This window comes from Pleuronectes platessa, chromosome 4 (assembly GCF_947347685.1).
Source record: "Pleuronectes platessa chromosome 4, fPlePla1.1, whole genome shotgun sequence".
In the NCBI taxonomy this organism is placed as follows: domain Eukaryota; kingdom Metazoa; phylum Chordata; class Actinopteri; order Pleuronectiformes; family Pleuronectidae; genus Pleuronectes; species Pleuronectes platessa.
In genome coordinates, this window is record NC_070629.1 from 13,249,191 (window position 1) to 13,262,807 (window position 13,617).

Here is a 13,617-nt window from a genome sequence, read left to right on the forward strand (position 1 = left end):
AGGTTAAAGATTGGAATTGTTTGTTCACCAAAAAAGAATAATTTTGGCCATGCAGGAGGTACAGGATGTGAGATATAACCCCTGTTAGAATCCTCTGAATGCCCTCATGTTTGTGCTGCATGAACTATTGAAGAATTACGTTTAAAAAGGTGGTAACACTGAAAGATAAGGGATGCTCGGTTGTCTGGACACATGGTTTACGGACGTACAAAAATTTTGTCTGAAGCAGCTAGAAATCATTTTTGATTTTGGATATTGGATATGAAACAGAAAATTGCACATGATATCGAAATATTGAATGTTGATCATGAAGGTGAATATGCACATGATATTGAAATAACATGATGAATGACAACAGTAATATAAATACTTGTTTAATACAAGCAGGTTTAAAAGGACTTTTACTTTGACAGTTTGTGGTAAAAAGTTTTGTTATCATACAGCCCGGCCACCCACTCATCACAAGGAAAATAAAACTCAACATATAACCCAACTTTAAATACAAAAATATATAATACAAAAATTGAATAAAATAAAAAATGTAATTAAATTATTCCTGCGCAGTTGGTGGCTATTGCGAAGGTCGGTCACCTGTAAAGACCATCATCATTTACCCCTGAACCCGCGTGGAGAAATGCGCTCCCTGGGCCACAGGGATGAGCCATAGACTGTATATATAATATATTTAAAAGAATATATATAAAGTGGTGAAAATTTATTTATTCTGGAGGACTTTTCAATGGGCGTGGTAAAATGGCTCAACGGCGCCCCTTGAACAATTTCACATTGACCGATCTTCACAAAAATATTAATTAATTTAAATGTAGTATAAGATATTTAGCAATTGATAAGTAATTGAAATCCTGCTAATTTTAAGAGGTCAGCTTATTGCCGTCAAGAGTGGCGATTGAACCCGCGACAGTCTTGTTGGAGAACGACAACTCTCCAACTTTACCGACTAGGCCAAAACGCCTACTGATTCCCATGAGGAACTAAGAACACTAATAGGATGGACAAATTATCGTGTGTGTGTCCGTGTCATTCTATGCTGCTTTTGATAGACACTTATTATTTTAATTGTTTTACACTTTTCTACATATATTTGACAGCCTTACTTAAAAGTTACTTTTATATTTTTGGATTTCAGATACTGGATGATTTAACATGCTTTAAAAAACTATTGTTAGAGAATAACCTAGTAGTTTCCAACCTTTTCCTTTGACGCCTTACAAGAATCACAGTCTGCTGCTTTGATTCAGGCTCCCATAGATGTGCGACAAAAACTGCGGGATGAGTAGCGGCACAAATTGTATGGCAGAGGGAACCGAATAATATTTCTTGCCTACAGCGTCGTGAAAACATCACTTAAAGAGCCCCAGCGCAGTGCCCTGTAGGGACCAGCAGGTGTCAGTGCTGCTCCGAGCCTGTCCAGCCTCAGACCAGAGCCGCTCTTGTCCGCCGGGTGGAGTTTGAATCAGTCCGCGACACAAAGCCCAGGGATGGAGGTGAGTGAGGAGCCGCTGCAACGTCGCTGGGACTCCGCGTGACTGGAGATCCGTTCACTACTACGTCCGGTGAGTTACGTTTGTTTCCGCAGCGAGTTGGGACGGTAAAGCCCCGTTAAGTTCGCCGAACTTCAGGCACCGACTTACTAAGAACCGCTTGTCTCAGCACTTGATGCGCAGCCGGGCGGCGCTGTGAGGGGCTCGGTGTGGAGCTAGCTGAGCGAGCCGGAGTACACCGTTAGCTCCCAGGCTACGAGCTAACACGAGCGTGTATTCCTTCAGTGTGGAGTCTCAGTGTCGCCACCAAGCAACAGTTTAAGTGCGTGTGTTTATTATTGTTTCGTGGGGTTAGCAGGTTGCTACACGGCCACAGGGAGGCTAACTTCAGATAACCATGAGCTAGGCTGACCCAGTGTGGTGTGATCCGGGATGGAGCCGATTGTTAGCCGTCCCCCCGCATCAGCCGGCGGGATGAGGCCCTGTGATGTTATCGCTGCACCGTGACGGATCACAGTAACATGCTAACCTCATGTGTTGTCACTACGTACACAACCACCGATCAGTAGGCTAATGGCATCAGTTTCTTTCATGTTTATCCAGCGGGATCAGTGTTAAGTTTGCACCGAGTAATTTAAATGTGCGTAGACACGGTTTCCCTCCGTATAGTATTAGATCCCATGATGTACTCTAGGACATATTGTGACAAGACTGACTCTTCATCTGTATTTGTTTGCAGGACCGTTGGACACTGAGCTGCAGGGACCCCCTGGCTCTTCACCAGACAAGCGAACCATCTGCTGCACACACTTTTTCTTTGTTTACATCCCTCTCACCAGAGGGAGGCTCCGCTCAAATAACAAACATCTGATAAAGAGGCCATCATTGCACCGCAGCAGCTGTAAAGACTTTATCTTCCTTTTCCTGGAATTGAAATCAACCAAAGATCACTAAACCAGCTCATGGTGAAAATAATGAAATTCAGTCATTTTGCCCAAGAGGGCGACGCCAAGATGGAGACTTTTATATTTATTGATTATGTGTTCAGCACCAGGAGAAGCTCCGTCCCGTAGTTGTCTTGATGAAGCCCTTTTTCTGACAATAGATCAGGGCCACTTGCCCTGAGTGGAGGTGGACTGTTGCACCTCCTCTACCACCGGCTGTGCTCATTGATTGCAGCTATTTAATAGATATAATTTACCTCCTGACGTCAACATGGAGCTCTTCTTCAACCCCTTTGACAACCTGGTGTGTATCCTGCTGGGCATCTCCTTCACCGTGTGGTTCACCCTGCTGCTGGTCTTCATCATCGTGCCTGCCATCTTAGGGGTGTCCTTTGGCATCCGGCGTCTGTACATGAAAACATTGTTAAAGATTTTTGAGGTAAGAGGTGCCCACGCTACTGAAGAAACTGCAGTTTGAATCATAAATGTTAACTTCTTAGTTGAAGGTGGAATGGAAAAACAAAACTTAAGTCTCACTTTACTTGCACAGTTCCCAGTCAAAATAATTCAACCTGTCTGCCCTTGCCAAACATTCTGCTGTTTAAACAAGCTATAGTTTGTAATACAAATAAAAATCTGCTCTTAAAGCGCAGGTACAACAACTTATATAAACTTTGTCTAAGTTGTTGTTGTCTTTCACTTATACAAACTTTGTATAAGTTGTTGTACCTGCGCTTTAAGAGCAGATTTTTATTTTGCAACTTGTTCTGGATTTTCCTTTTTTCGATGCTGTTTTAGTTAAACATTGAATATCTGAAGATGGGTTGTGCGTCACAGACACACTTCAGAGAATGCGGCTAGCTGCAGGCTCTAGGCTTTTCTTCAACCTCCAACCACTGGCCATGAATAGCCTGATGTAGATTATCAATACAGACCCAGGGCCATTATTCTTATGTTATGTGACTGTAGAAAATTGCCACACAGACCATGTTGGAAATGGTTGTCTGGAACATATCTTCCCGATGGCATTAATGCATCAGCTGCTTTGTGTAATGTGGATAGTTCAAGATTTACCATTTGATGGTCTCCTCACATATTGGACTCCAGTTTCTCTCCGACTGCTGCCACTGGTGTAGTTTCACAAGCGAAGCCGTCATCACTTTCCAACACGTACCTCTGAGAGCAGATCCTGAGCCAGAAATAAATGGATGAGTGGGAGATATGATGAGAGATTTTCGCTTCTCATGATTACACCAGGAACCATGAGGTTTAGACTGAAGGTCAAAGGACAGATTCAGTTCAGACTGTGTGAAGCTGCACATACAATTTGTCTCACTGTGGGCAATAGTCTCCATTTCAGGCTTGTTGCACAAAAAAAATGAGTCTGTCAACAACATGATTCACTGTCAAAGATCTGATTCTCACACACTTAATATGGGAAAAATGTTGTCTTTCACATCATGTTCTGGAGCCACATGTTAGCATGACGTACGTACTTAGTATTATCTGTGCTCCTCCTCCTCACTCAAAGAATCATCGCTTTCATCATTCTAATACAATGACTCAGTAGGCATGGAAATGCTACCTATAAACAAATATGTATCTGTGTACCTATACTGTTTGAGCCATGGTAACTGTTATAGATCATTCATATAGCCATGGCTGCTTTGGGATAATGTCTGAACCAGAATCTATTTTTTTAAATATCTGTTTTCCATTAATTAATCAAACAATTTCAGACATCAAACAGGTGTCAGATGATCCTGTGTCATAAAATGATTGTGCCTTTTTGTTTAATCAAAGCATGTAGAAAACATATATGGGATAACTCTTTAAGTTCCAGTCTTTATTAGACATTATAAAGTACTTATTAATGGTGAATTCTGTGTACCTGTGCATGCTAACAAGTGCCAAACTATTAGTGAATTAGTAAAAAGCGAGACCCAACTTTAGAATGGGGAAATATTCTGAGAACTAGACTAAGAGTCATTTGGCCATTAACACTTGTTTTGATAGAATAAACCTTATTTACAAAGTGTTATTAAAGGAGAATTGTTGTAGTACAGAGTATGTTAATATTGAAATCCATACTCAGCAATTTGCTTACTTACTATCAATAAACGGTAATTGGGAGGCTTAGGGAAAAGCTTTTGTTTAACGGTTGTAACATTAAGTGCTTAAGTGTATTCAGGTTTAAAAGTTCACATGTTTTTCGTTGTGATATCTGCAGCCGTGAGGCGCAGGCAGAACCACCGTATCCTTCAACATTCTTGGAATTCCTTTATAAGAGCCCCTGGCTTAATTCCAGTGTGCCTGACAAATAAAAACATGCTGGGTATAGCATCACTGTATTTGATTATAACTCCAAACATTCCAAGTGTTCTTGTAGTTTCCGTTGGCTGTGATTGATCAATACATATATTATTGATTGATGTAGCCTTAGAGATATTCCATCATGTGGTATGAAGTGTAGTCTGATACCGCTGTGAACACATCCAGCGCCTCCCAGGCCATAATTTTCCAAACTCGCCTGCAGTTGGGAGAAGAACACTATGTCCTGTTCCATCCCCCATGGAGACATTACATGGTTGTTTTTGTCTCAGTGTGCAAAGTTCACACAGAGGGCCAGGCTTTTACCTCGAAAGGTATATATTTAACTCTGACTGTAGTTCAAGGCATCCAGACGAGATGCATTGCACTACAATAAAAGGAAGAAGTGAGCATTGTTATGCAAGTTTCTTAGAGCAAGGCTGTGGTCACAGATAGGCCAGGGGTGTTACTGGCCCAGAATGATTCAAATGTGGAAGATCAGACATCACATTAGTGTGCCAATAGTGGCAGCTTGTTGCTAAACAAATGTTTGCATGTTGTCTTTGCACCACTCCACCAGAAGATTTAACCTGAGCTCTACTTTATGTGTTTTGTGTCCCTCGTGGGTCCTTCACTCTTTTCTTTTGTTTTTTCTCCAGTGGGCCACACTCAGGATAGAGAGAGGAGCGAAAGAAAATAATCACCTCTTATACAAACCCTACTCAAACGGTAGGACTTGATGATCAGTTTGTTTGCGTGTACATGCTCAGTAGTTGTATTTGTTTTAGAGGTGAGTATAACTAACATCCTGTTTCTCTGGCTCTCTGGCTCCAGCAATCATTGCAAAGGAGCCCACCTCCTTGGAGCAGGAGATCAAGGAGATCCGGCGGAGCGGCAGCAACAGAGACCTGGACTCTGCCTCTGAGTTTGAGATGTCGGACATCTTCTATTTTGCTCGGCGAGGAGTGGCGAGCATCATGGACGATGAGGTGACTAAGCGGTTCTCTGCTGAGGAGTTGGAGTCCTGGAATCTGCTGACCCGCAGTAACAACAACTTCCACTATATCAGCCTGAGACTGACCGTCCTATGGGGGCTGGGCCTGCTGATCCGCTACGGGTTCCTGCTGCCTCTTAGGTAATAGTTCTACCTCCAGCAAAGAGGTTGGGTGTGAGAAGAGAAACCCTGATCGCAGAAACCTTTTTGGAAAGACTGAACATACTGTCAAGTCTAGAAATTAAACTAGTTTGTCTTGCACGAGTGGCCACCAGTGTAACGTAATTCAATATATCAGATTTGATTAATTTATAGCGAGTGCTTAAAAACAACAGCTGATCATTTTGCTTTATAAAAAGCGATCAACTAGACTCAGTAGAGTTTATACCTTAGCCAATGTCCAACAGTCCCCTTGAATTTAATCAAGCTGCAGCAAACTGCACACACTCATAGATATCAGTAAAAATCCCCGATGGTCTGCAGGCATTGTTGTTGACAAACTGGTGAAAGACAATCTCGCAAAGAAAAGATCGGCCCTTTGACCCAGAGCAGCCTCCAAATTTAATAGTTCCTTTCTTGGCCCATGTCCCATCCTTCCAAGTTTCATGGAAATCTGATGAGTCGTTTTTGCGTTATCCTGCTGACAAAGAAACAATAGAACAAACAGACGGGGGGCAAAAACATAACCTCCTTGGTAGAAGTAATGATGAATACAATTCTCTCAATGATCAATCATCAATATGGAGAATAATCAAAACTAAAGACAGAGACATAAACGATATGAAAAACAACCCATACAAAAACAAACATTCAGGGCTTTCAACACAAAACAAAATCTGCTTTATCAATCAACGGCCACTGGAAGTCAGTGAGGCGGGAACAGGACTAACGTCGGAAGTCTGGTCACAACATTTTGGAGCAGCTGCACGTATGATGATTCAATATGGGGATTAAACAAATTTTAAGATTATCACCTGCTGGGTATCTGATAGAAAATCTCTGGACTGAGCCTAGGACTTTTTATTTGACAGGTTTTTCAGGAGTCCCTGCTGAAGTAAAAAAATGTGCCAATGGTGGGTGATTCCTGAGGCCTGTATAGCATTATCATTAGGAACACAAAGTCAAACCAGTTATCAAACCAATATGTGTTAAGCTGCAGGCTTTCATTAGCTGAGAATTCAAAACATTCACGTCTGTGGAATATTTTTTTCCTAACTCACCAAACAAGGCTGCTGTCCAAGTTTTGGAGCAAACATTCATATATACAGCAAGGAGCATAGGCAAATAGGCCCCAGTCAGCAGGGTCAGTTTCAAACCATTGTGACGTCATGATACGACTTAATGAATCTATCATACAATCCAATTGTTACCTCCGCCAATGAGGTCATGTTTTCATCTGCGTTTGTTAGTTAGCAACATTACACACAAGACTACTGGCCATATTTAGGGTTTATGTGAATTGATGGGTGATGGTTTGTCTATAGATTAGTTTGCATATTTACTGTCATAGAAATGAGCCCGACAAATTAATTTATGTAGGGTAGACCTTTGCTTACTTGGTGTGTGTGAAAGAAACTTAGAATATGTGCTATGTTAATGCTGCAGATGTCAGTTATGTAACCAAAATATTTATAACGTCTTATAAAAATAAGTATAACGTCACATTTTACATCTGTATTCATGATGTAAAACGTCAGACATGATTAAGGAGAGACTGCTCCACAACTCACAATGCAACATTAAATGTCTGCACACACAGTAAAAGGTCGGAGCTCCTCCTCAGAGTCAGAGCTTAGAGGCTGAGAGACAGTGACTCAGTTCTAAGCCTGGTTGGCTCATGTCCAGTTGCCAGTGGGGAGAGGAATCAGGCCACCGCTGCACAAACAGACCACATTTCTAGTCTCGCATCAATCCAATAGATTCTGTCATTCGACCACTCTTCCAGTCAAACAACATGCTCTCTCCCCGTCTGCATGAAACCTTCATCTTTAGTGTTTTTCGAATCCTCGCCCAATTTGATCAGCACCTTTTACAGCCTCTGAGTGATTTGTCCATACAGATTAAGGCGACCTGTTGGTCAGCTCAACGTCTACCTAATAGGTCCGCCTGCAGGTTATATGCAGGTCTATTACCAGCGACAGTGGCGAGTAGAGGAGAGCGTGATGATTTAGAGAGTGGGACTGGATAACATCCCGCATGACCTTTACATGTAAACTGAGCAGTCACCTTTTAGCAGTGAAAGGTTGGAGAAGGTTTATGGCTCAGAGTCACCACCAGTTCAATTATTAGTTAATTATCAAAAGTGTGCATCTAAATAAGGAAATCCTCCTTTTTGTGTTTTGATGAAGATTTCCCTGTAACCCCTCTTCTCTCTCATCACCAGGGTAACTCTTGCCTTCACTGGTGTAGGCCTCCTTGTGTTCCTCACCTGTGTTATCGGTCTGCTGCCGAATGGAAGGTACGGCTCATGACAAGCATGTTTGTTTTTTATTTATCAAAAATACCTTTTCAGACCCCTGAATGTAATCGTTTTTAGATTTGCTGTCTTGACCAAAAGTAAATCATGTCATTTCTCTTCCAGGATGAAAAATCTTCTGAGTAAGAAAGTCCATTTGATGTGCTACAGAATATGTGTCAGAGCTCTGACGGCCATCATAACCTACCACGACAGGTAAACAACATTACTGCCTTTTAAGTATTTTACCAGATAGTCTGCTGCTAGACTCCTTAAATATTTACTGCCAGTGAAATTGAATGAGTAGTCGGATAAACGAGATGGTGGAGCACATGTGGGAGTGTTAGTTCAGTCAATCTATGAAAGACACTAAACAAATACATGCAACAGTCAAGTGTCTGACGCATGAGTCAAAGTAATTATGTCAGCAAAATCCATAAAAGACATGGAGCAGCCAGACCTGTTTTGTGTATCTTAAGATAGGGACAGTTCCACTCTTGACATTAAACACGGGGCTGTTCATTGACTATAAACAACAAGTGGAGTCACTTTGACAACAAAGGGGTGATAGAGAAGATATCAGGCTAATGATACAAAACACTATTTCGGAAGTGCTGTCTTTGCTGCAGATATTTGTACACACTAAATGGAACTTGTGGATAAATATTGACGCAAATATTTTAAATCTACTCTGTCTTTGCCGTTATAGAACTCATGCCTGACAGACAGCTATTGATTGTTGGTTAGGGTTGATTGGTTCCTGATTGCTTAAACCTTTTGCACCAGGTTGGTCAATTTTCACTGTAAAGTTCAGCAAGAAAGTTCTGCATTGTTTCAATGAAGATTCTCCACTTCTAGGTCAATTTCTCAATTTCTTCTGTAGGTTTTGTTTGACATTTTACTCATTCAGTCATCACATGTAGACACACTTCTGGCTTGTGGGGAAAACCTCCAGTAAAATGTAATTTGGCAGTTTGTGGAAGTAGATAAAAATAACCCCCAAAACTTAAATGCATAAATAGAAATGTGCATGTTTGAAGTTCACCATTATACGCATTTTGTTATGGCAATTGGTCTCTCTCCAAAAAATACATTAATAACCTGTTCTTCTCTTATCATTTCTTGAAGTTTTGATTTAAAGTTGGGGTCAATTTGAACCCAGTGGGTTATAAAAAAAATTGTTGCTCTATTGCTGCACATGTCGTCCACATGTCTCATCATGCTTCTTCCTCAAACCTGATCTGCGGCAGACCCTCCTGATGTGACATGACTGAGTCTGAATGTGAGATTACATAATGTCAGATGATTTGTATTTTCAGAACAGAAACCAGGGTTTGTTAGCATTTAGGACTCTTGAGTGTGAGTATGAAAGGGAGGATGCCTGAGGCGCAGTTCAGACTGCTTGCATTCTCAGCTATTATGGACCTCTAAAGCACAAAGTGCTCGGAGCTGCTGCAGTCATCAGGAGATACAGAGATAGTGCACTGTGCACCGTTCTCCTTCTTTTACTGTGTTTAAGTTGGTTGTGCTGTGTTGGTTTTGGAAGTGAAAGAACATTGTCAGAGTATAGACAAACATTAAAGAGAAGGGATGGTTTCTTATCAAGAGGATCGCACATGCAACAGGATGTGAGTTGTGAAGGCGGAAGTTGTTGCTATGCGTACAAACCCATAAACTGAAGTAATAACAGCTGGTGTTTTTAAAGGCAGTGCAGGCTTGACTGAAATTTATTTTATATTTTCAGTAATTAGGGGTAAAAAACACATTGATACAGTAATCATATTAAACCAGCATCTTGGTCTGTGAATGTGTGTGATTTGGTCTGTTGTAACATGTATTTCCCTCAACAGTCTAGGGCCAAAAGGGACACTGGAAGTTTCTCTCTATCCTCCTATTTAAGACTGTATCTCTATCTTTGGAATGTTCTGTCAGTACGTTCAGGTCCTGCCGGCTCTAGGGGTCAGACCTTTAACATAGGCTCCATGGGTTTCTTTGTTTTTGACAGAAAGACTGGAGGTAGTAGATCACAGTGTATGAAAACATGAATTGTAACCACATTTGTTTCGGGTCTTGATAATTAATCCTCCAAATAGATTCACAGTTCATTTCTCTCCACTTTTCCAGTGAGAATAAACCTAAAAATGGCGGCATCTGTGTCGCTAACCACACCTCGCCCATTGATGTCATCATCCTGGCCAGCGACAGCTGCTATGCTATGGTAACTATTCATCTACGTAACTAAAGAGGATGCACAAAGCTTGGGCATTGGTCACTTTTTCCATGCTTTTCTGTTGAGATGTCCTTTCCCTCCCAGATATAGAAGTGTCGTTATTTGTGTGTTTGTTTGGTGTCAGGTCGGCCAAATTCATGGTGGCCTGATGGGTGTCATTCAGAGATCTATGGTCAAGGCCTGCCCACACATTTGGTTCGAACGTTCAGAAGTCAAAGACAGACATCTAGTGGCCAAAAGGTAATATTACAACCTTTTGTTTTTATCCTTTTTTAAACTTCCTTTATTTGACATTTTTCCCCAAGGTTTCTTGGTATTCAGTAAGATATTGCAAAGTATTTGAGTATTTTTAAATGGAACTACAATCATTCTTGTATTGCAGATTGAGTGACCACGTAGAGGATAAAACTAAACTGCCCATTCTGATTTTCCCAGAGGGTGAGTTTGTTCAGTGATCTGAAACTGATAGAAAGACTTTGTAATTCCACTCTAACCATCTAGGTTTCTTTAAAAGGATCATAAGCCTCAATTTATTTTGTAGCAACCATTCTTATTCCTCAGGTACCTGCATTAACAACACGTCAGTCATGATGTTTAAGAAGGGCAGTTTTGAGATTGGTGCCACAGTCTACCCCGTGGCCATCAAGGTGAGAGCTATGTCTTTTCCTTTTGAGATGCTATAAAGGGCGATTGAAAAGTTCTGAGAGTCTTCTGTCGTGCACAAATAGAGCTGGACATGTTAATGCCTGTGCAGTAGCTGCCAGCAGTACTCTTGTGAATAACACCAGGACCTATGTTCTACTTTTGTGACCACTTGTAGTTGGGTATTTGCTATTCCACCACAGACCTCAAACTTGTCTAGAGAACTCAAACTTGTAAACATCAGATTCTGTGTCAAACTGATAAGGTATCATAACCAGCAGTCACTGATCCAATCCTTGATCTTGCAGTATGATCCCCGATTTGGAGATGCCTTCTGGAACAGCAGCAAGTTCGGCATGGTGAACTACCTGTTACGTATGATGAGCAGCTGGGCCATCGTCTGCAGCGTGTGGTACCTCCCACCCATGTCCAGAGAGGTGAGACCCATGTGTAATTCTACACTTCCCTACAGTTTTTTGTCCTCACATGACAAAGGAAATGGATTTGCTTCCGTTTGCTGTGACAACAAGCTAAGCATGTACGCAAGCTTTTACATAATGATTTCAAAACCAACCGATGTCTCAGTTTTCCTCCTCTTTTACTAAGAACTTATTTTTCCTGCTTGTCTCTCTGTAATTTATGAAGTCACACCACCGAGAATACACGCAAATTCATGGTTGACTGATTTCTGTAAAATCTCTTGTAAGGCCACTTGTTTGCCTGTTTTGACATCACTGTCAATCTTCACCAACAGGAGGGAGAGGATGCCGTACAGTTTGCCAATCGTGTAAAGGCAGCCATTGCAAGGCAAGGGGGTCTGGTCGACCTCCTGTGGTAAGAAAACCCATTCAGCTCAATGGATTCTACCACTTGCTCCTAGAGATACTGAACATAATGTGGGCGTTCTGACACAGCTCCTCCGAATTATTTCAAGAGATAATCCGGACTGTAGTTCATGTCTGAAAGCACCAATTGAGATAAATTCAACATTCCTTCGAGACAACAAAGTTACTGTTCAGAAAAAACTGCTCAGTTTGATGTCGTTTCATTTGTGCTTATTATAACCGATTTTATCCTTCATAGGTTTTGCTGTGTATTCGCTTCTCAATCCTTTGTCACTAATTTCCCACTCTTCTGCAGGGATGGAGGACTGAAGCGCGGAAAGGTAAAAGAAACCTTTAAAGAAGAACAGCAGAAACTGTACAGTAAAATGCTGGTGGGGACCCAGGAAGACCGCAGTCGCTCCTGAAACCCATTGATGGAGGAGGAGGACTGGCTCAGAGACCCATGCACACACCTCTGACTGTGTGTAGGCAATCAGTGGGGCTCGCTCTCTACACTCCTGGACTGGAAAAGTTCCCTCTCAGATGTCAACAGTGCTCCATTTGGCTTCCTCGGTCACTGCCTCAGCCTGGCATGTTCAGTTTGCACCGCGGCTACGGCTCTTTCTCAGTCTGCTGCCTTCTGTTGGAGCAGCTTGACTGAGGCCTTGCTTGCGTTAGAAATAAAAAATGAGTCTTGTCTTCCTCGGTGGCAGCCTTTTGAGGGAAAACATTATTATTATTATTATTATTATTATTGAGATCCTGTCTTTGTTTGATAGTTTTAACTTTTTAATTTCATTTCACCAATGGATTTCTGTTGCAGACAAGCTCTTGTTTCTGTTTTTTGGTGGGTTTTTTTTCCACAGAATGTTGAAAGACGTCACATTATGAAGTAGAAATTGTTCACCCACTGTTACTGATGGAGGTTAATGGACTGAGGCACATGTTCCTGTTCCAGTTAAAGGGATTATAGTCCATTAATAAAGAATTTATTTTAATGCTTTTAGCATTGTCAACATGGGAAAATTACCATCACGATTGGTCTCCTGACCCAAACAGTTACACGTTCCTACTAATACACTTCCTGGTATTGGCTTTCTGCCTTTGCAGAGAACATCTCGCCTAATTTATTTCAACTGAACTCTAAAATCTATTGTCTTAATCATCCCCGCCCCTCATTAGTGATCTTTCTCGTCCGCGGCCTCTCCAGGGAGGTTTGAAGGAAAGTCTGAGTGCAGCTGTGGTTCAGACTCCTCTTTTAGGCCCAGGAACATGGCGGAAGGCTTCCTGGGTTCCTTCTTGAGGCGTTCACCCCTCTAGTTGGCTGTTATCAGGGATTGTCAATTAGATGATGTCCAATCTGTTAATGAAAATAAATGTTCAAGAATGTGACTATACCTTTGACTTTTTATTAATTTCTTTTGTATGTGTTTCTCTTACTGTTGATCACATTTGTTGTCCTTTCAGTTTTAATCGTATTCTTACAGAAGTGAGATCTAGTTAAATATTTAAGTTTTATCAAACTATACTAAATGTTATTTATCATTTCTATTATAATGTTATTTACAGTTTTTGGAAACCTTTTAGCCCACCTTGTCTGTTATTTTTTAACTTGCACTTATTTTCAAAAATCTAATAGTTTTAATCTGATATTTTTGTATTTTAATGTTTTACTCCAACCATCCTGCTTAAATTGGTTGCTTTTCTTTGTAGAGA

The 13,617-nt window shown here is 41.2% G+C and overlaps 1 protein-coding gene across 1 annotated transcript; it reads left to right on the top strand.

Moving 5' to 3' along the window:
• The first annotated feature begins 1,434 nt into the window (after nt 1–1,434).
• LOC128438563 (glycerol-3-phosphate acyltransferase 4) lies at nt 1,435–13,298 on the top strand. Its single transcript, XM_053421147.1, has 13 exons — nt 1,435–1,574; nt 2,242–2,885; nt 5,416–5,485; nt 5,591–5,891; nt 8,134–8,208; nt 8,332–8,421; nt 10,330–10,423; nt 10,560–10,675; nt 10,818–10,873; nt 10,997–11,082; nt 11,386–11,514; nt 11,832–11,911; nt 12,218–13,298. Exons 2-13 carry the CDS (start codon nt 2,718–2,720, stop codon nt 12,324–12,326), a joined length of 1,374 nt encoding a protein of 457 aa, XP_053277122.1. The 5' UTR covers nt 1,435–1,574; nt 2,242–2,717; the 3' UTR covers nt 12,327–13,298.
• Nucleotides 13,299–13,617: the final 319 nt, after the last annotated feature.

Coding starts and splice junctions, on each gene's coding strand:
- LOC128438563 (XM_053421147.1), top strand. CDS start 2,718: ATGGAGCTCTTCTTCAACCCCTTTGACAACCTGGTGTGTATCCTGCTG. Junction 2,886..5,415: donor CATTGTTAAAGATTTTTGAG/GTAAGAGGTGCC, acceptor TTTTTTCTCCAG/TGGGCCACACTCAGGATAGA. Junction 5,486..5,590: donor ATACAAACCCTACTCAAACG/GTAGGACTTGAT, acceptor CTCTGGCTCCAG/CAATCATTGCAAAGGAGCCC.